This window comes from Haemaphysalis longicornis, unplaced genomic scaffold (assembly GCF_048455015.1).
Source record: "Haemaphysalis longicornis isolate Haplotype H1 unplaced genomic scaffold, Haemaphysalis longicornis Haplotype H1 scaffold_3, whole genome shotgun sequence".
Taxonomy (NCBI): Eukaryota; Metazoa; Arthropoda; class Arachnida; order Ixodida; family Ixodidae; genus Haemaphysalis; species Haemaphysalis longicornis.
In genome coordinates this window covers 212,150,154-212,173,000 of record NW_027526335.1, presented here as the reverse complement: position 1 = coordinate 212,173,000, position 22,847 = coordinate 212,150,154, and the positions used below count along the sequence as shown (strand labels likewise).

General features: G+C 48.8%; 1 protein-coding gene across 1 annotated transcript; it reads left to right on the top strand.

Annotated features, from left to right (window-relative positions):
• Window positions 1–1,388: 1,388 nt before the first annotated feature.
• On the top strand, window positions 1,389–22,313 carry LOC144175683 (solute carrier family 22 member 20-like). The gene is made up of 3 exons (XM_077704724.1): window positions 1,389–2,565; window positions 11,927–12,338; window positions 21,951–22,313. Exons 1-3 carry the CDS (start codon window positions 2,003–2,005, stop codon window positions 22,311–22,313), a joined length of 1,338 nt encoding a protein of 445 aa, XP_077560850.1. The 5' UTR covers window positions 1,389–2,002.
• The last annotated feature ends 534 nt before the right edge of the window (window positions 22,314–22,847 follow it).

The following is a 22,847-nucleotide window of genomic DNA, read 5'->3' as shown; positions in this document are numbered from 1 at the left end:
CGGTAGAACTTGAGAAAAATTATTCAGCGGGCGCCGACAGAAAAGACACTGCCTTCTGGATACGCCTCTGGCCGCGGTCCCGTGTAAATCGTCGTATTAGTGCGTAAGCGTTATATGGGCCCGGCAAAATCTTCGCGTCGCTCTGTCAACAGAGCGAGAGGTACTAGAGCATACATAGAACGAAAGAGTGGGGAGAGCGCGGAGATGTGGGCCGCCTTCGCACTTCTGGTGACTTTGCCATGGAGAGGCCAACATGCAAGAACAGCTTCGAACTTCCTGCATCGTCCGAGTATTTTCCCATTTACAAGCTCCCCGGTTTCCTTGTAAAGACTGTGGTACACAACAAAAAATTTCAATGGCTCATGAGCGCACGCGCAAAACGGTATCCTGTGTAATGTATTTCACAATCACTGTACGCCACCACATCGCATGCCTATAAATAACGACGAAACTTTGCAAGAACCAGTTACTAGTTTGCGCAACAACGTATGGTTTGTCTTTTCACGTGTACCTGTTCCTCTGCCAGGCATGCATCGCTCGCTAAAAAAATTCCCTCGCACTTCCCCGAGGGGGAGAGTGTGTAAGTGCGAATGCACGGTTGTTGATTGCGCGATTACGGTGGATATCGTGATCTTAATGAGTAGTCGAGAGATTACACACACGCACACAACTACAAAGAAAGATATTTCACTCGTTATTGCTGGTACCGTTGCCCGGTCCGCCATCATCGTTATCGAGATGCAGGACCAGCGACCGCTTTTGACGACGGCGCGCGCTCGACTAATACCGCTAATACCCTCCCGCGTCACGCGGCCGCTACACGAGCGCCCTCACGCATCGGAATGCGGAGCGCCCGCTACGCTAGCGAGAGCTCTCCCGCCCGAAGTGGAGAGGAGGCGCCCAACACCCGCAGTCACTGAGCGGAGAGAGGAGGAGGAGAGTAGCGCCCGCCGTTACGGCGAGGGCTACACGAGCGCCCTCACGCGTCGGAATGCGGAGCGCCCGCTACGCGAGCGAGAGCTCTCCCGCCCGAAGTGGAGAGGAGGCGCCCAACACCCGCAGTCACTGAGCGGAGAGAGGAGGAGGAGAGTAGCGCGCGCCCATCTCCCCACGTTGCTAGGGAAGACGAGGAGCGCGCGCACCCGCAGCTGTTGCTATGCGGGCGACGGCGGCGGACGATTCAGGCTCGCTTAAGAAGTGCATTCGCACTTGAAATGAATTCATTAGTATATGAACTAGTCCGTAAACAAACACTTGTTAACATTATATTCCAATGTGCGGCCTACGACGGGCCCAAAGCCCTTGGCTTTAAGGTTAGCGGAAAAGTGAACTGGACAGCAGTAGAGGTTAGTAAAAGAAAGTTAGAATGTTGGTGGGCAAAGAGCAGAGAACAATCTGGGAAGACATGCGAACAAAGAAGTCAGACTAGCACAAAAATTTCGTAAAAGTATTTGCTTTTTATTTTTACGTTATTTTTTATTTATTTTGTTTGTATTTTTTGGCGGGGTGATTGTACAGTAGCGTAGCGACTGTACAATCGCCACCCCGTTCTAAAGGGGAGGTCACTAAGCATAATCATCATCATCATCAAACTTCGCTGTCCGTCGCTGCTGGTTTCCGGTCAAATGAGTTCCACAACGTGAGAACATTTGCTGCGGCATTGGTGGCTCGTGTGGTCTGTATTTTTCCTGCCATCACGAGTGCAGTAACGCAATTGCATCAAGGGCGAGGAAGGAGGCAACACAGACGCCGTTTTCTTCAAGAAGGCAGTGGAATACGGCTTCTTAGCATTCTCTCAACCCGCTGGTTTTTCTTGCTTGCTTGCGCCGCCCTACAGTTCTGACCGTAACAGCTCAGTGTGCTACGAAGGCACCACGGTGCACGCGGCTTTCTCCTCCTGCAGGAGGGCGGCAACGCGACGGAGGCCGAGGAGGCGCGCGAGGAGGTGGCCTGCGACGAGTGGGAGTACGAGGTCCCGGCGGGCAGCGGCGCGTCGGTGCTCATGCGCTGGGACATGGTGTGCGGCCGCCGGTGGTACGAGCAGCTGTACCGCAGCGCCTACATGGTGGGCAGCGCCGTCTCGGTGCCCCCGGTGGCCCTGTGCTCGCACCAGGTGGGCCGCCAGCCCATGCTGCGTGGTTGCGTGCTCGTGCTGCTCGCCTCCGGCCTGGTGGCCGCCGCTGCGCCCACCGCGCTCGTCTTCATCGTGGCGCGCTTCTTCGCGGCGGCCGCGGCCAACGCGCTCGAGGTCGTCTCCTTCGTGCTGCTCTTCGAGTCCACGCCGCCGGCGCCGCGCGTCGCCTTCTGCGCGCTGGCCATCTGCTGGCCCATGGTGCTGGCGCCGCTGTACATGGCGCTCGCGGGCCTCCTGGTCCTCGACTGGCGCCTGTACCACATGGCGCTGCTCGTCCCCAGCCTCGTGTTGGTCGCCGGCCTGCACGCCACCCAGGAGTCCTCGCACTGGCTGCTCGTGCACGGCCGCTTCGCAGAGGCGCGCGGGGTGGCCCTGTGCGCGGCCAGGGTCAACGACGAGGACGAGGACGTGGTCGAAGCGCGCCTCAAGCGGTACGCTGCCCCTTCGTCGCGCAATTTCAGAGCGCAGCACTTAAGCCGCCGCTTCTGTGGTTTGGCGGCGTTCCCCGCCGTCGTCCCTCGATGTAGCAGAGAGAACGAGAAAAACCAAGAAGAGAAATGAGGAGGAAAGCGCAGGAGGAGGGTATGGCGAATGTGTGAGAGAGAAACGGGTACGTCGGATTGCCCCGAGCAACGTGCTCCGTGGCGGTGACCCAGTAGAAGATAACGGCAAAGCAGCGCGCGCCGTCGTGCCTTCTCCGATGGCGTGATCACTTACTGAGACTACAGCCACTGTACTGAGACAACGCGTCGTCTGCCGCTGAAGCTAAATGAGCTGCCCGAGCAGAGGCTCGGCCCCGCCGCCGCTATAATCAAGGGGTACGCGCCGTCGCTGACTAGACTGCAGTTCGCTCTGTGCTCGCATTTTGCATTATGGAGTGTTGTAATCGGAAGCCGTTTTTCTTAAAAGAGGAAGCTTAAAGCATGCTTGAAAAGCCAGAGCCGAAAGTGTTTCAGAACGAAACAAGACCAATTCCTATGCTGCGCAGCTTTGCACGGTGTCTAAACTCTCGTTTTGAAGTTTAAAAACGAGGCGTTTGTAGCACAACAAAGCGGACTAACCCGCACAGCTTCATTGTAGCCGTTTTCATGAGCCGTGATTTTAAGTCTGGTGGAAGTGAATCAAGTTCCTTACAGCGTTGCTCACCATGCGGGCTCTAATCGACGCCGGGGGATGGCAATAGAAATTTCAAGGCGTTGCCAATGAACTGGGTAGCATGGAAGCACAATTGTGCACATCGAATAAGACAGTATCAAAGCGCACACCGTGACTGGCATGCCTGTTGTTCGCACATTCATATCGCTGGACAGAATCACTGTCTTATCAACATGCATACACTGTACCTTACACATCATTACTCCGGACAAGCCGTCTCTATTACACTTGTTAAAGCGCTGGCAACTTTGTTCACGCTTAATTTCAAGGAAGGATGCTCACCGCAATGTTCATTTAATGTTTCCTCTTGGTAAAGGCCATATTTCGACCTACATTGCGGCCATAAGCTATTTCCAGACGACTTCGGTACTTTACCGCGATATTGCTTACTAGGCCATATTTCGCGTTTTTTAGCTGCAAAAGAACAAAAATAGTGCAACATGTTTTTGATTTAGATGATACAGAGCAACGTTCGCTTTAATTTGCGGAAGTTTGAAAAAATTGAAGATCGCCTTTTTTAATAGATTTCAAAATATAACAAAATGTCACGTTGCTGCCGTACTGGGCTTTTTTGACATTGAAGCGTCCTCACCACATACCCTAGAATTGGCACGAAGATTCATTCATTCATTCAGTGTACCCCTAAAGGCCCTCTGGCGAGGGTATTACATAGGGGGGAGGGGGCAAGACAACATTATACAAAATTACTAACAAAAATACAAAACGCATTATGACCAGTAATTAGTCGCAACGAAGGGAAGAAACAATAAATACAACCTACAGCCGTACCGCGTTGTACAATCGTTAAACAATCAGATAAAGATTGAACAAAGACAGGAGAATAACAGTAGAAAATGTCAACTGCCTAGCGTGCTTAGACTCGGAGCAAAGACCCCTCTACCCCCCTCCCCCACTTGAACAATTTTAAAACTGTTTTGCACTTTGGAAATTTTTATTCAAAACAAATTTCTCTGTAGCCTAAAATGAGTATGTTAAATATTTTGAGGGCATGCAAAGCCTTTACATAAAAATTGGGCCCATCTCCCCACGAGGGGGGACTCGAGTAAATGGGTCGCGTAGGGGGTGGGTGTATTGCGTTAACGTTAGTGTTTGGGGGGGGGGGTGGTGGGGTGGTAGTGAATGTGTTAACTATTATTGCTTATTAATATTAATTATTAGTATTTCTTTCATATATTAATTATTACTTTCGTGATTTTGCGACTAGAGTCCCCCCTCGTGGAGAGATGGGCCCAATTTTTCTTTTTTTTTGTGTGACGCAAGAAGTGAAGGCAAGGAGTAGGTTGTTGTAAGTCGTTATTTAATTATTTGTTGCTGTTGTCGTTGTATTGGACGCTGAGAACGACGGCTTTGTGGTCGCTAAAGTGCACTGTTAAGGGGTCTTTAAGGAGTGGTCGTGCGTTGCAGCAACTGGTGAAGACGAGATCGATGCAACTGCTGCCGTGTATCAGCAGCTTCTTGACGTAGTTTGAATGAGTCAAGGATATAAGGCGCGTTCGTAGCCTTTGATTCTGTGTCGCTTTTGTGGCGCAGTGGGAAGAGCACCATGTACCTCGCGTTCCGCCCACAGGGTCGTGGGATCGAAACCAGGCGCCGATAACTATTTTCTTTTAAATGCAGAGCAAATCTTTAACTCACGATGTCACCCGTTCTAGGCGTCCGTAGTAGTCCGCATCGCTCGCAGGTGCGCCCTCTCGGCGCGATCGTGGCGTGATAAAGGCGGGTGTTGGCGAGGCTGGAACGCACTTATCGCCGCGCTCTCTCGTCAGCCCCACTCCTCCTCGCCTACTCTCCGCTCGCATCGCGCGCTCTCTCCGCGGTCGGTTCGCGCCCAATAGGTGACGGCGCGCTCGTCGCGGCATCGACATCTGTGGCGTGATCGTGACGTCAGCATCGCGCGCGCGTGACGCGATCGTGGCATGATAAAGGCGGGTGTCGGCGAGGCTGGAACGCACTCATTGCCGCGCTCTCTCGTCAGCAGTTGCCACAAGTGCAACAACATTAACGTAACGCGAACTGCTTAACGTCGTGCACCCCCGAAAATGCTCTGCATTTGATTGTGCCCCTCGCGAGGGGGATGTTTCTTTAATTTTTTTCCATTGCCGTCTCTTACTATCATTCGTTTGGCTTGGTTTTGGCAGTTTCACACTGTCCTTTTTGTATATAGTGTAGGGGGAGGGTTGCGTACGGACAACAACGCTGCACCTGTTGTTGAGAGCGAGGAGGGTACGGGGGAGAGACGCGCACCTGCGCCTCGCCGTGACGCGCATGCGCAGTGAGCGTGTGGACGCCGCCGCCGACGGTCGAGGGACATCGTGCGACTAAGAAACGCTCCGCGTTTAAAAAGAACTAAGGCGATAGCTGCAGTATTTGTTTTGTGTTACAGCGGTAAATGTTTCCAATTTTCCTCGAGCCACACAACGTGCCAGTGACCTGAGCCGGCTTTGGGAATTCTTCAGAAAGGAAATTTTTTTTCCCACAAAATGAGTTCACATACGTTTTCCGCCGTGCTAAAGTAGCTTTATATAAAATTACCGTCCAAAATCAAGATGACGCTGCATACAGGATCCACGCCTTGTAAACATGCGTAAACTATTCATTACACGTATTGCCCCGTACAAGCCGTCTCTATTTCTATCCGTCTGAACAGCAAACTATTATTACTTCGTCTCCAATGCTGATATTACACTACTGGAGAGCGAAGAGCAAGTTTCCGCACGATGGCTGAAGCGGAAGTGAGGGAAGTTCATTTATTGCTTCGTCACGGCGCGCGCATGCGCTATTCACGTGCATACGGAGAACGGGACCGCAAAGTGAGTGGTGTGCTGAGGCTGGACATTTTAGCAAGAGACGCGGGAACAGAACGAAGTGTTGTTGCTCACCTCTGGAACGCGCAGGCTAAGGGTGCCGCCACTAAACAAGCAACCAATCAACGAACGCGGCTAAGCACACGTAGCATGGAGGCGGCGTGACTTCTGTTCGAGCACTCACCCAGTCCGCCGCTTGCTTGAAGTGCATGAAGAAAACATGTAGCTTTGTTCAGTCTGAAAGAACTAGAGTTTAGTAACTCACTCAGCTCCATTTCAGCGACAAAAGATGTTTTCCGGCTGCAGACGCGCCATAAAAAAAAAAAAAGATTTTAAATTTCGCGTTGCCGTGATGTAGTATAGACTGGAGTACTGGAATGCATGTTAGCATTCAAGTGATAGCAACAAGCGGAGCTTGAGGCCCGACTACAATCGCTCAGTCATGCTTCCCGATGGTGCCTTAAGTCGGAGGCAGCCAATCACACAAACTAGATTCTGTGACGTCATTGTAGAATTGACGGAAAGTGGCTGAGGATTCACCACTGCTTGATATGTTTCCTTAAATATGTCGATTTGAGGCTTCGGGTAAAATTGACATCAACCCGCCGCGGTGACTCAGTTGCTCAGGCGTTGCGCTGCTGAGCACGAGACGGCGGGTTCGATTTCCGGCCGCGGCGGCCGCTTTTCTGATGGAGGCGAAAAGCAAAAACGCCCGTGTGTTCGAGATTTCGGCGCACGTAAAGATCCCCAGGTGGTCAAAATTAATCCTGAGCCCTCCACTACGGCGCGCCTCATCGCCTGCGTTGCGTCGGCGCGTTAAACCCTACAATCAATCAAAATTGACGTCATTGTCATCGGGATAACAGCAGGCTATTAAATTAGGCAAGTTTGTACTTTGCCTTCATCGCCCCTTTAAAAGTGTTGGCGTTGTCGTTTCCAAAACGCATTCGGGGAAGCCGAGGCCCTCCGTTCCGTGGCCTGTGCATGTCATCCTGCGTTGCATATGCACTCGTTTGCATTTGCCTTACTCGCACCAGTTCTCTATACACTTACTCATGCCATTCACACAAAGTTACTTTCGCCCAGCTTATTTATGCCAGTATTTTGAGCTTGGTGTTTCATAATGGTAACCATATTTTGAAGTGGACCTTTAAAAACAGACAACCGATTTTTGTGGAGTGCATGAACTTCAGCTCATATGGAAGGCAGCGTTTTTATACACTAGGGTAACCGCAAGGAATTTATAATTAAACAGGCAGAAATAATTTCAATTTTACACTAAACTTTCTGAAGTATGAAAAACACGTAGTCTCTAAACATGACACTGCCATACGTAACACTGCCATACAACTCCGTCGTTTCAAAGAATGACTCAAAAATCGCATCAAAGAATAGGCATGGTTTTACCTCACTGTTCTTCTGGTCGGGGAGAAGTTTTTGCACACCTCTCTCAACCTCACGTGCGGATCAAAGCGTGCTGCTGCAAGGCTCGCTGCCATGGTTGCCAGCATTCTTTTTGGTAGGTCTAGATCTGGTAGATCTAAAAATTACGATTTCAAAAGTTCTAGGCCGCTATTAGCAAAATGATTTCCGGTTAAGGCGTTTTAAGTGATGCCTTTTCATTTGGAATGAAGAAAATATACTGTAGAAAAATTGGTTCTCTGTTCCTTTAACTGCTGTATGAAGGGGGCCCTATCAGATTTTCTCATTCCGTCTTTGACAGGTGGTAGACTGCAGCGTCGTGATTCTTTCATCATCATCATCGCCATAACCATCGTCATCATGAGGCTGTATACGCCCACCGTATGGCAAAGGCCTCTCGCATACATCTCCAACGATCCCTGTCTTGTGCTAACAGCGACCAATTTATCCCCACGCACTTCTTGATGTGGTGAACTTTCTGCCGCCCCTGCACGCTTGAATTATTAGGGATCAACTAGGTTACACGTAATGAATAACGATTATCTACCCTTCGCACTACATGCCCTGCCCACACCTATTCCTGCTTACTTTCTACTAACATACCTACCAATAATAATGATACATGATTCGTTACTCCACCCCTACTAATACTCATACTTTCAGCAACCAGTGCCCGCAACGCCCGTCATTTGTTTTGGTTTAACCAACAGAACAGGGGTGCTGCGCCCACGGAGGTGCAATATAAAATCATATATAAAATCACTGAATGCCATGAAGGACGCAGTACGGAACTTGAAGATTAATTTAGAAATGCGGGTAGTAAGGGATTTTATATTGTACCCTCACTGGGCACAGCACCGCGGTTCAATTGGTTAAACCTTAATAAATGACAAACGTCGAAGCCACTGGTTGGTGATGCTCGCTGGTGCATAAATGAACACCGTCAGATTAACTGATTTCATTGAAGGATTGTGAAGGAATAGTTGCTTTGAGCTTTGACATAAGTGTTGTGTTCTCGTCTTGAGTTAATTGAGTTCTGCCGCAAGAATCTGGAAGGGCTTGTATTTTAATGGGAAAGCGTTTAGATGGCCCGTTGAGCGAAAAAGCCGGCGTTTGTCATCGGTGTTAGCGAAATGTCTTAGGAACCACCCACTGAATACGACGCGTCCCGTAGTGAACTCTGCGCGGCCTCTGGATCTACGAAAGGTGATGTATCGCACGATTGCGGAGCCTGAAGCCTTTCGTCGTGTGGGCGGCTGTCACCCCGGCAGTAGTGTTGAAGTGGCTGGCCAAACCAGTACGCCGCAGATCCCGCGGCAAAACTCGACCACTTTAATGGCAGCTCAAAGCTCGAAGGAGTTCAAATGGAGACCCATAATTCCGCTTTCTTCGGTGTCCTCTGCGTTTTCGGGAGCACAACTAACGACCCTTCGATACGGCTATAATTCCATAGATCCATAGCAAAATCCCAAAAAGCACAAAAAGCGTGTTATTACTCGAACGTATAGCTTTTGAAAGGTTTAGCATAGTTACTTCATGCTCTAGCTGCTCATAAATCCATGAAAGCTTTTTAGAGGGGCGAGTGGTCCTTTGACATGATAAAATGATATGCACAGACATCGGACGGTACAAATAGAAAGCGGACACTCCTCCCGTCCTTCAGTTACGCATTTTATTTCATCATGCTTATACAATGTGTTGAGAAATCTCATCGCACTTTGATTTCCTCACACGGTCGAGTGAATGACCCAGATTTAAACACATGCCGATTGAATAAATGGAATACTTGAGAACTGCATAGATGCAAAACTTACAATTTAAGGGCAACCTGTAATAGAGAGTTTTAGTATAGCGTCTTTTGAATTTGTGTAGATGAGGCGTTGAAATTTTGCAGCGCGCTACGTCGGCACGGCGCGATGAGTTTTATAAAAGTACAGCGTGGCACGCTAACGCTCATATAGCCAGCCATTGAACCGAATGCGAAGCAACTCAGCCGGCCGAACGAGCCCCTGAAATATTGCATGATTACTCAAAGAGCGTAACCAAACGCTTTCCCGTTAGTATTGAATGCAAAACGTGCACAACATATAATTATTCTCCTATATAAGCACACGCTATAGCAGGAGCATTGAATCCCTGAGGTTACGTGTATTGGCGGTGGCACACAACGCCCACAACCAAAGGACCGGCTTTCACGCAGACAATTTATTTCACTAGAAAACAACCCAGAAATCGGTTTCGAACAAACGCGACATTACGACATAACAGCTTGAACTTCGAGACGGAAGCACGGAAATAAAATGCGATCTTTTGCTTCCAGGCTGACGTAATGATTGCACTGAATTCACGTGATTTGCGTGGTTGAACAGCAAGTCACTTCATCTGGCGTAAGCCGAGAAGGCTTTTAACTGCATACGCTGAGCTTAGTCATCGCTATTGATAACTAATTTATAACACAGCACGTACAGTTGAACCGGAGATGCACACCGTCGCCTGCCACCGCGAGGCGAACACGTCAAAAGCACACACACAGCATCAGACGCCGGTCTGGAGGAGCCTTGTTCGGACAGTCAGCCATGCCACGTTAGTTTCGCTCACCGCGAGGGCATCGCGCAAACCAGGAGACCTATTTAAGAAGACAAGAACCACAAACTTATTCTGGAAGATGCAAATTACTGCTCACGAGAATCGAACGTGTTTGCGTGCGCCGCTCTAGCTGCCGCCATGTTGTATACACAGGGACACGCAAGGTCCGAAGCGTACGCAGGCCACTGTGCTGAAATAGTGTGCGTTCGGTTTACGGTCGCTAAATAGAAAACCAACTACACGATTCCAAAGCGGCATTTTGTGCCTAAGTAGGCATGACGTGCCGTGGAAATCCCAGTTCACACTCACTCACGTGCCGTAGAGAGGCATGGAAACGTTGGACTGCTGAATAAATATTTCTTATCTCTCTCTCTCTCAGTAAGATTGTGCGTCGCTGTCTTCTGTATTACATAGATAGATAGATAGATAGATAGATAGATAGATAGATAGATAGATAGATAGATAGATAGATAGACAGACAGACAGACAGACAGACAGACAGACAGACAGATAGATAGATAGATAGATAGATAGATAGATAGATAGATAGATAGATAGATAGATAGATAGATAGATAGATAGATAGATAGATAGATAGATAGATAGATAGATAGATAGATAGATAGATAGATAGATATGAGCAAGAGAGAGAGAGAGAAAAGCTCTTAATAAATTAATGCCGGGGCCTTAGTATTCTTATTCGGGGACCTCTGTTGAGGTCTTGAAGCCGCTGCCGATGAACGCCGCCAGTTTTCTAACTGCCCTTCGCTCGTTGCCTTTTCCGGTCAGCCATCCTTTGTGGGGTGTGTTTGTAGTGCTGTGTATTGTTAAGCAGTTCCATGGGATGTGATCCTGGTCTAGTGTGACATTACATGTGGGGAAAGTTGGGGCGGTGTATCAGGATCTCCCATATCTTGCGAAGTCTCGCTGAAGTAGGCAGGGTGTCTGTCTGAGCTTGTCTTATTAAGGTGGCTTGCTGTCTTCTGAGCGTGTCAGCGGACTGTGCGAGTTCTCTCCTTCCCGTGGAGTACTCCTCAGGTTTAGGGACTGTCGCGACTGCGAGCGTTTGGGAGGCTGGCGGGAGCTCGGGCTGCAGCTTCTAAGGCGAGCTGATTATGTTCTTCGTTACCTGCCACCCCTTCGTCCCCACGTATTTAGTTCACTGTTACGGGCTCCTTGGTGCTGTTGTCCGCTGCTACCGCCAAGTTAGAGCATGAATTTGACGACGTCGGCATCAGCTCTTATACCTGCCTCCTGTAGCCGCAAGGCCATTCATGCGGCCAGCCGTTCGTTTTTGGTATACCTAAGCCCCGTCGGAGTCCACAGGGACTTCAGATAGGCCAAGTTACAGTTATAAAGAGTTAGGCCAAGGTTTAGGTTGTTACACAGAGTTATGCCAAGGATCGGAATTGTATTTGAGAAGCATTTCCACTAGTTTTTGTGAACGATCTTCCGACAGCACGAATTCCGGTCCTGCAAGGATTTGTGTACGCTTTGACTCAGTTTCCGTCGCAGAATATTTCATTCCAAAACGAACGATAGCGGTGCGTTGTGACGTAAATGCAGTCACTCTTCAGCTAATAACGTGGGCACATCACTTTTTAGAAACATTAGCACTTCGACGGGCCAAGGGTGGGTAGTATCCTGCTGTAATCGTAATTTGAAATGAACGCATGGTTCAATTTTCCGCCGTGCTGAGGTCGGAGAAAGCTATAACCTATAGCTGCTGGCAATCGAACGCGGAGTGACGTGCATTCCCATCTGTCTTCCCTAGTAGTACAAGAACGCGTCGTTTTTCTTTCAGGGTGCAGGAGGCGCTGTCCACGCCGCGCAGCAGCCAGCGCAGCCTGTGCGGCCTGTACCTGTCGCGGGTGATGCTCTCGCACTGCGTGGTTTTCTGCGGCTGCTGGTTCCTGCTGCACGTGGCCTGGCACTATGGCCTGCTAGCGCAGTTCGAGGCAGAGACCAAGTGGGCAATCGTGGTGGGCAACGTGCCGGTCATGGGCATCGCCTACCTGGCCGTCATGCACTTCGGACGGCTGCGGCCGCTCGTGCTGGCCCTGTTGGCCCTGGCGCTGATCCTGGCCTACCAGGCGGCCGCCCTCTTTGCCGGCAGGTTCTCCTCGCCCAGTGGACCTAGGCTCTGGCGCAGGCTGCTTGTCAACGCCGCCTACATGATGCTCAACGTGCACACGGTAGCCACTTTCCCCACTGAGGTGAGGGAGGGAGAAGCTTTATTATGAACAGATGGGTTAAGTAAAGGGGGTGGCCTAGAAGCCTAAACGGGGTGGCGACTAAACAGCTCGTTTAACCAAGACCTCTTTGGAGGTCTGCTGGGTAGCTGCCCAGCGCATCTACCCACTTGGCGTTCTTGGTGGTGAGCGCGACCACGGGCGGCGGTGCGAAGCATGCCTCCATGGCGTCACTTAGGGACTCTCGCATTGGTCGTCTGCTTCACTCGAGCTCTTCCTCTGCTGTATCTTTCCACTCGGTTGACATCTGATGCTTGCCCGCACCAGATTTAGCGTGTGCGTAACTTTTTATCATAATAGGCTTAAAATCGCATACACTAGCTCAAGACGTGAATTTAAGTATAGTTTTGAATATCGCCACGGAAGAAACATTGCCGGTCTTGCCAGATTCTTTGCAAAGGTGGGCCTGTGCGGAGCGCGAAGAGTGGGTTCTTGCGTCAGCTTCTATATTAAGCAATCTTTCGAACAAAGAGGGAACAGTCAGCTGCTCCTAATCGACAACAGCGGAAATACAAGACCAAAACAAATCCAGGCTTTCGGGGCTGTCGGCTTCGCTGAAGCCCTTACGATTCCCCGTAATCATATGTAAGGTAAAACAGTTTCCGCCACCTTGCCGAATGTTCAAAAGTGTTGTATCACGTCACTTTATGTTGACATGGCATGAAAATATGCCGGGGTGCACTATGAGTTACAAAAACCGTAGGTGAAGTTCCAAATAACCAACTGTGTGTTAAGGCGCGTGCTGGTTTTATACCAGGCTTCTTATCAGTATGGTGGTTTATTGAGCAAAATGAGTCACGTCTACGGTAAAGATACAGTAACACTAACACCATGTTTGCTCAGACCTGCAGGGATATTTTGGTACATTTCCCACAGCCTTATCCTCCAAATCTTCAGGTATGTGTTATAGGAAAAGTGCACTCAGTCCAGCACAAGAGAGTAAGAGCAATTTTGTTCAGTTAATAGTACACCATCCCGAGTAGACCAAGATTTGTTCTTTATACCTGGAAGAGTTGGAAAACAATAAAGAGCTGCTTGGAAATATTCATCGGCTTCCATTTTGTAATACATGCACGTACACTATTTATTGCGTTCGTTGGCGAGTATATCAAGCCAAAGTCATGTTATAATTGTTCGGGTTGAGAGTGAGTTCGTTATGATAATTATGGTTACGATAGAAATTCGGGGCACAAAAGCCGCCTTGAAGTACTCCGGACAACGTTGTCCGGGGCGCCATCACCGGGGCGTAACACAATCTTTCTCATTTGAATTTGCATGTGAATAAGCAACGCACCCTGCGGATATGCTCCTCTTTGCACGCAGCCATAATTAAAGCCAATTTGTGAAGAAAGTACTGTACGTATTACAGCCTGAAGGAAATATCCACGCGATCTTTGTGAGCCTCTCAAACATCCCGAAACCACTAATAAGACGTTTGTGACGATGCAGAAAAATTGATGCGTTGGGCACACACAGAAAAAAAAAACATTATTTATTTATTTATTTATTTATACAATACTGCAGGCCACAAATGGGCCCAAGCAGGAGTGGGGGTATTACAGTGCCGTTAGACCAATTATACAATATTTAGCGAGGTAAAAACAATAAACAGGACAGTACAAAATTATTTTGAAAAACACTGTGAATTAATAATACAAAATTTACAAATCAAACATTTGAAGAATAGATTTCAGCACATTATCGGATGAAAGAATTTCATGCGGGAGGTTATTCCAGTCGGTTATAGTGCGAGGAAAAAAAGAATACTTAAAATTGTTAGTGCGCGCTGTGATAGGCGTGAACTTTGCGGAATGGTAATTCCTGGTGGGACGCGATGATAACGGAGTCAGGAAGGCCGATGTTTCGAGTCTGATTAATTTGATGCAAGTCAACAACAACGAAGGAAATAGAATACAGCCGCTTTATTTCCTGCTGCCCGATACACGCGGCTTGGTACGTAGACTTAGACAGTTGGGTCTTCATAAAATCACCTCAGAAATACTCTAGGGAAGCCTACGCATTGTGAATACCTATTGAGGAGCTCTGAGCGCTGAACCTTGCGAATAAGCTGGAAAAACGAGTTAAACACGACATTCTGACCGATGTTCTGAAGAAAGTTGTTCTCTCTCTCCTCGTGTGTTGCAAACTTGTGGGGGACAAAGATTGAAATTATTCAAATGTGTCGGAAGGGTGCACGAATGACTGAGTTACTGGAACTACGCTTTTTAATGCACCAAAGCATTAAAGCGGGCATTTTCTAGCACAGGCACTGCTGTCCCTCACAAGCAGAGCCAGGGGGCGCCACACAAACGTCTCATATCTCAGCTGCAATAGTGGCTCGCTGCTGGTTATTGGGGGGAAGTGACCTTGTAGATATTCCCACACGCAACGTGCAAACTATCTGTGCACCATCGCTCGCCCAAACGTGCTTCGTTGTTTCGCGTCGCCCTTTCTTAAATCTAAGGTTTAGTACTCTCACTGATGGTGTCTGGAACGCGAAAACCGCGCAGGCAAAGAAAGAAAATCATCCACCCATCCGTCAAACAGACGATGGTTGAACGCGCCTCGTGACGGATTCTTTGGTTGCCCTCTGAGTTTTTCAAACCACATCGACATTGTCGGAATGTAGCAATAGGAAAGACGCCGGCTTCATAACGCGAAGGTCCCAGGTTCGATTCCTGCCGCGGCAAGCGCTTTTTCTTTTATTTCGGCGTTTTAGCGTTACAGACGCCACCAGTGCGAGCACTGAAGCTTCTATTCAAAAACGCGTCACGTGGCCGGAATTGAACCTGGGTTCCTCGCGCTATGAAGCAGGCATCTATCCGATTGTTCCATTTCGGAATGGTCGAAGCGGTTTGGAAAACTTAGACGCCAACCACAGAATGCGTTACGAGAAAGCTTCGCGTTCAATTGTCGTCGTCGTTCAGCGGAGGGGTTCATTATTTCGTTTTCCTGTTGTCAGCTGGATGTAGACTTCGGGATTGCGTAATAAATTTTCTACCTGTTATTCGGCGCGTGTTTGACATGCTAACCGTAAATGAGAAGGTATGGACAGGATATGGATGATGGTTGGATGTTTATGGCGCAAGGCCAACTAGGGCAAAGAGCGCCAAAACAGTGGTTATGTATGAAGGATGTAGACGTAAACTCTAAAATCGTTCAACAAAAACAAAAGTAAAATCAGTAAAAGACAATGAGGTTCTGATTGTGTGTGGGACGAAATTAGGTCTATAAAACTACGCGTGACAGGAAATGAGGTGTAAAAATTTGATTTCGGCCAGAAACCTATAGGTGCGTTGTAAGGAATCATGGGATCATCCGCTGGAAAGAGTGCTGAGTGTAGTGGAATGTGTTGTCTGTAAAGTCAAGGGAAGTGTTTGCGCTGTGTAATGTCGAGTGCCTTGCATTCAATGAGGATGTGAAGTACGGATAGGCCCTCCCCACACCTGCGACACAGGGATCTCAGAAATCCAGTGAGCAGATGGGAGTGTGTCGCGCGTGTACGGCCTATCCGTAATCTAGCTAGGGCAACTTCGATGAATATGTTCTGTCAGTCACTAGTGTATCGTCTTAAGTATGGTTTTATTATGTTAACTTGTCTGTCTGTGCACTCCAGTCGGCTTGCCATGTTTTGCGAAGGTGTTGTCTTATGTGTGGCTTGAGGTCGGTGTAGGGTATTCTTGCTATGTCCACTGTTTTTGCAAGTGCAGCAGCGGAGGCCATTTGAACCGCGGTATCATTCCCCGCGATTCCAGCATAGCCTGGAACCCAGCACGGGATTAGTTGAAAATTGTTAGCATATATAGACATTATGGCATTAAAAACTAGATTGACAATGTGTTTTTTGTGGGTTTGTGGGATGATAATGCGCGCACAAGGCTCACAGAGTCTGTAAAAATGACTGACTTAGGAATTTGCTTTTAAGAATGTTCTGAACGATGAGTAAAATGCCATATGGTTCTACTGAGAAGATAGTGGTGTGCACACTCATGGGTCTGCAAGAAGTAAAGTTAGGACCATGATCTGCGCACGACACCATAGTAGAAGTTTTCGAGGCATCACTGTAAAATTAAGCACATTTATATTTATCCTTCAGGGACAACAAGTGTTGCAGAATCGCAGTCTTCGTAACCCTGCTTTTATCCATTTTCATAAAAGACAAATCACATAGTACAGGCTGAAGTTGCCATGGCGGCAAAATGTCAATAAATGATGTGTATACATCTAAAAACCCAACAGACAGACATGAAACTTACTTTCTCACCCTCAGTGAAAAGGGCAAAGAAACAGATGGACGATTTGAGAAGAGCTGGGTTGTGGATGTATCGTTGGTGACAGGTTTAAAAGAATGTTTAGTCATTGATGAAACCTGAAGAGCACATAATAAATCTATGTACATTCGTTAATGTTCCAGGCACGATTTGTTACATTCAACGTATAGACCCTGGGCCGGGCTAGGGCGGAACGCACCAGACACAAGGCGAAGGCCTAAGTGGAGTACTGGATCAAGAATCTTTAGTGTTGTTTTTGATGCCGACCGACACTTCCGTAGTTTAACCGCGACCCAACTAAGGCGGTAAAGATCCGGAGAAGCAGTTATTTGTCTGCACCATAGAGAGAACCTTCATAATGTTAAGTGTTTTGAGGCATCTATGTTCAAGTTGTTGAATGTGTGGGAGGAACGTGAGTTTTTCATCAAATAAGACACCTAAAAGCTTGTGCTCCCCTTTTACAGGAATAGGTGCACGATTAAGGGTAATAACAGGGTCCGCATTAATCCCGCGCTTGCGGGAGAACACAACACAAGTAGTTTTGCCCGTGTTTAGTTTAAAACCGTTAAGGCCCGCCGAGCCAGCAAGTTTCTTAACACGAAGCTGTACTTGACGTTCGCAAATTGACAGGTTACAGGATTTAAAAGATATTTGTACCTCGTCTGCATATATGGAACAGAAAATGGATGGCGGCAGTGCCTTTCGGAGGGAGTTCATCTTAACTGTAAGCAATGTGCAGCTTAAAACTCCGTCTTTCGGCACACCATTTTCCTGTATATGTATCCCGGACAGGAATGACCCAACCTTAACATGAAATTTCCTCGTGGAAATGTAACCAGAAATGGTGTTCAACATGTTACCTGACACATCAAAGGACCTGGGGTCGCTAAGGATGCCGTATAGCCAGGGGCTGTGTCGTAAGCCTCTCCAAGATAAAAAAATACCGCAAGGCAGAAATAGTTAATAACAAATGCATCTTTTATGTAGGATTCCCTCGCAACAAGTCGATTGTTGGTAGATCGCACCACCCTGAAGCCTGCCTGGCAGCTCTCGAGAAGACCATTGTGCTCCATCAAGAAAGTACACGAGCCTCCAGTTTATCATTTTCTCTAGAAGCTTCCACAGGCAGCTGTTCAGGGCAATGGGTCGATAGCCAGCGGGAGAGGAAGGGTCCTTTCCCTCTTTCAGAAAAGCTACAACTATAGCCTCCCTCCAAGAGTTTGGAAGCTGCCCCGAAAGCCATATCTTATGATATGGCTTAGAAGAGTGTGTGAGTGGAGGTGCTGTATCATTGTATGTGATGTCTGGGCCTGGAGCTGAGGGTTTACAAGTGCTCAGAGCGGCCCTCAGCTCATGAAGTGAAAACTCGGAGTTGTAAAAGGAGGTTGACTTGTCGTTATCTAGTAAAGACTTCTTTTCGGCCGATTGTTTGTGTTTAATGAAAGTGTTAGTGTAGTTTGCTGAACTCGACACGTGTTGTAAGTGTTGTGCGAGTGTGTTCGCTTGGTCTTCCAGTGTGTCCCCTGTTGTACTAACCAGGGGCAGGCTGTGTGTCTGTTGTCCTTTTAGTTTGCATATTCGTGTCGCAACTTTGTGAATGTCGGTGTATGAGTTTATGGATGTTATGAATGAGCGTCAACTCTCTCGTTTTGCCTCACGGCGCACACGTTTACCCATCGCCTTTGCCCTTTTGAACTGTAAAAGGTTTCCCGAAGTTGGGGTACCGACAAAAGATACCCGACGCCGATGGAAACAGAACTGCAGATCCAATAGCCACGTCTAGGTGTGAATAAGTGTACTTTCCTATTTTATAATATGTTGGCTGTTTCTGGTTGAAAAGACATGCTCCTGACCATGTTAATAATTTCTCTATTAGGCGACCTCGGGAATCCGTGCGAGCAAAGCCCTAAAGAGAGTTATGTGCATTCATGTCGCCTATCAGAATGAAAGGTTCGGGTAATTGATCTACCAGCCCCTCGAAATCTGAGCTCGAGAGCTGGAAGTCAGGAGGGATGTAAAGAGAACATAGTGTTACAAGCCTTTGAAGATTATCGTTCGAATAGCAACAGCCTCAGAATGGTCTGTAGTTGGGCAGTGTGGCACGCCAAGGATTTTCGGGCAATGATGGCCACACCACCTGAGGATGTGCCACCACCATCTCTGTCCTTCCCAAATATCATGTAACTATTCAAGAAATTTGTGTGCCTGGAGTTTAAATGGTTTTTTTGGAGACAAATCACACTTGGCTCTTTGGAATGAAGTAATATAGACATCATCAAGGTTTTTAAGAGGGGCTCTGCAGTAACACTGGATGACGTTTTCTCTTCCGATTATTTAGGTTTAGAGCGACTGGAATATGTGCGTGTTTATGTGTCGACTGTGGGGGCTTGAACTCTTGGAAGGGGTTTTCTCACCTTCTCCACTTCCCTGACGCCGCAGCCCGTTCCTTTCGCTGTGATGAAAGCCGGCAGGGCTCGACGTCCATGTCGTCATCTGAAGGCAAGGGGGGGTCCAGCGGACTGGGCCCCCTAGTCTTGGTACCCTTTCGAGTGTTTGCCCACGCTGCCAGTGCCGAGAACGTGGAGAGCACCATAGATGGCACAAGCGTTGAGGCAGCGGAGGGGGTCGCTGCGGCTGCCTGCGCCTCCATCTCCTCCGTGGCCTCGCGTGTGCTTTGGGCCGGTGTAGAGGAAACCGTGGATGCAGTGGTATCCCCAACCGACGCGGTTGCCACCACAGCCGCTGCTATCTCAGCGAGCGGTGCAGAAGCGGGTTTGGCTGTCTGAGGCAACCCCACGGGGGGGGGGGGGGTAAGGGCGGGACCAAGTCCGACTCGTGGTACTGGGTCCCCGCCGGAACCAGACGCCGCTCCGCCCCCCGGCGATCCGCATCGGCGTATCTCCCCAGGGGAAAAGGGGCCGAACCTCTTTCGCGCCTCCGGGAAGGTGATGTTTTCTGTGATCTTGATGTTTATTTTTTTTAAGCTGGAACTTTGCACATTTCCTGGAGTAGGGCGCATGTGGGCCCTGACCGTTAATAGAGAGGAGTTGTTATGAGCTACAGTTACCTGTGAGATGATCATGTTGGGCGCACTTGGCACAGGTTATTTGACCCCGACACGAATTAGCGTTATCCCCCAACTGCTGGCACTTGAAACAGCGCCGCGGGTTCGGGATGTACGCTCGGATGGAACACCGGGTGAAACCAGCATTGATGTTGTATGGAACGACGGAACGGTGAAATGTCAGGATATGTCTAATGGGTACTACCTTATCGTCTCTTCTTACGGTTATGCGGCTGACAGCCATCACACCTTGACTTTTCAGAGCTTCAAGAAGATCGGCCTCTGTCTCATTTGCTAGATCTGGCTCCGAGATCACGGCCTGCGAGCTGTTCAGGCTGCGGTGGGGCGTGACCTTGATATCACGATCGGAAATGCGGTTCTGCTTCAGGAGTTTTGTGGCGTGCTGTTGACTGTGTACCTCGACCATGATCTCGCTGGTTCTTTGCTTCTTAGCTTATAGGATTGCCCTATAATACTTTCTAAAAACTTTGAAACCAAGAACACGGACTGTGAAGCAATAGGCCTGGCTTGCTCAAGATATTCAATTACCAAATAGTTGGGGTAGTTATCATATTTTGGGATTGTCATGGTCGGAAGGGGTTGGAACAATACTTCGGTGCGGCCCATTTTAGGTTGCCGATCATTGGGTTTGCGGAATTTAGAAAAAAAAACACAGCATGTATAAAAGCAGGGGACGGGGGTTCTTTCTTCGCTCGGGTTACCCTAATACCGAGAGAGGTCCCGGAGCTCCCTGCCTGATAAACAGACAAGGAGCCCGTCCGCCGGAGCTTGACCTGGGCTCCGACGGCCACCGTTTGTGGTTTCTGCCCTTCAGCTTACAATTCCTAGCCCCGCTAGATTACAGTCTGGGTATGGTTGCTAGGGGGTCCGCGGTGTCCCCAATACCGTTACCAAGAATACTCAAGGTGCCCCGTACGGAGTTGGTACGTTGTTAGGCTCAACGTCAACGTAATCCCACGTAAAGGCTGGACAACACGCCATACCCACTCAGGTGGATTACCCAGTCGATCACAGCTGCCTTCAGAAGCGCAAAGCCTTTCACTAATTCTTATCTGGATGTGACGTCAGCCCACCAGCCCACAACGTTCACGCATTCTCACACGAGGACATCGAACAATCACAACTACAGTTGACAGGAGAGCCGGATCAGCCATTCCTATTAGCTGTGACGTCAACATACCCACCAAAAGGAACACTCCGCGCGCTCTCGGGTGTCCTAGAAGACTACAATGTGACGTTTGTGCCGTTCAGGGGCTTTGCTCATCGCTTCTTCCTGCCGCCTCTACCTACGTCTCATGCGTGTCACCACCACTAACAGCCGATTTGTGCCCACTGCAGAACGAAGGCCTCTCTCAGGTGCTTATAACCGCTCCTATGAAGAGTTTCCCAAATCGTCCCAAATTTTGTTCTCTCATCCCCACATTGTGGCCTTTGTCTTTCCATGTTTTGTTTCCCCACTTTTTTCTTTCGTAGTATTTGATGTAGAGGGTGTCTTACCTGCCGTCGCCTCCATTACTCTACCTGCTGAACACCACAAAAAAGTCCGATGGTTTCAGTGTTTTTCAGAAGCGTGGCAATTTTGTGTCGAAGTTCCTGGACTACGGAGTGGTCTCACCGGAAAGCAGCCATAACACCTTCCGCCCAACACAAAATTTTCCATCAGCGTCATCTTCAATAAGGCTAAGAAAACATAGCGTGAGAATATTTTTTCCTGCTCGTGTAATGACGTCATATGGTATGAAATCAACAAGCCCATAAACCCCGGTGCATGGGAAAATGCAGAAAAGGTGCCGAGCTGGCAAAAAGTTTCGATGAATATCTTACAACCTGAATGCGAAGCGCTAACAATACGGGGTTAACCATTTTTTGGGCGCTCGAAAAAAAGTTAGTCGACCTTATTCCAGCCAACTTACACCGTCTGAAATTCATTCAATCTTTATGTCCCTAAAAAACACAGTGCGCGATATTGATTACCTTCAAATCATAAAATTAGTATTTGTCCTTGACCGCTTGATTCCCTTGCTTTGCCAAATTGGTAACATATTTGTATTCAAGGGTATCTTCCCAGAAAATGTGCAGCATGCCTCAGTTGCTGTTTTCTTCAAATCTGGGGATGAAAACTTTCCCCACTTTCGACCTATTTGTTTGCGACCTGTAATCTCTGAAGGATTAGAAAAGCATTGGTGCATATCGTCTTCTCTCCGCACTTGGTCTCCGCAGGTGCGCATCGCGGCCTACTCGTGCGCCTTCCTCTGCGGCCGCCTGGGAGCCCTGGCCAGCGCTCTGGGCGCCTCTGTCCAGCTGGTGGAAAAAGCGCTGCCCGAGAGGTTCCGCTACGTGCCCCTGAGTGTGACGGCCTTCCTTCTGGCCTCGTTCGCCCTGCTTCTGCTCACGCAGACAGGCAAGGGGTTCGACGAGCTGGTCGCCAAGCCACCGCTCAAGAAGGACAGGAGCGCCAGACTGAGGGCCCTCAGGTCTCTGTCGAACGCGGGCCCGGGCGAGGAAGCGGCCCGAGACGACGACTTGCGCTCTCCTCGGCTGGCATCGCCTCCCCGCCTGCAGTTTGATGAAGGAAGCATGTAGCCGCGTAACGCGTTTCTTTTCGCAGACGTTACTTTTGATAGCTACGGGAAGGTGGGGGGCAGACGTTGGTTGGCAGTAGGAGGGCAGCTGAAGGTTTTGAGAACAGTGCGAGCTTATTGTATTGTGAACGCGGATAGAGCGCATTTTCGCATCCCAAGACAGTTTTTAAGTACTTTTAAACATGATGGAGAACGAAACATGATTTTCCCAATAAATTAGCCTGCACGAGCAGCGGTGTTTCCGTCGTTCTCACCCACGTGTCAATGCAGTCCTCCCCTCGGCCTTGGCCCCGCACGAGGTACAGTCGACGTGGCCCACCATATTCCAGCACTGTACGTATGAGTTAAATACTTCAAGAAAGAGTACCTTACGCGCTGAATACAAGTGGGAAATACTCCACAAAGATCTACCTAGCTTTAAGGTGGCGGTTGGTATTCTAGGAAACCTCTGAGGAACTGGAAGCATACGTAATGAGTACATGTGAAGCTGTGCGCTCTGATGGACTTGAGAAGAACACAGGCGTGACACAGGGAG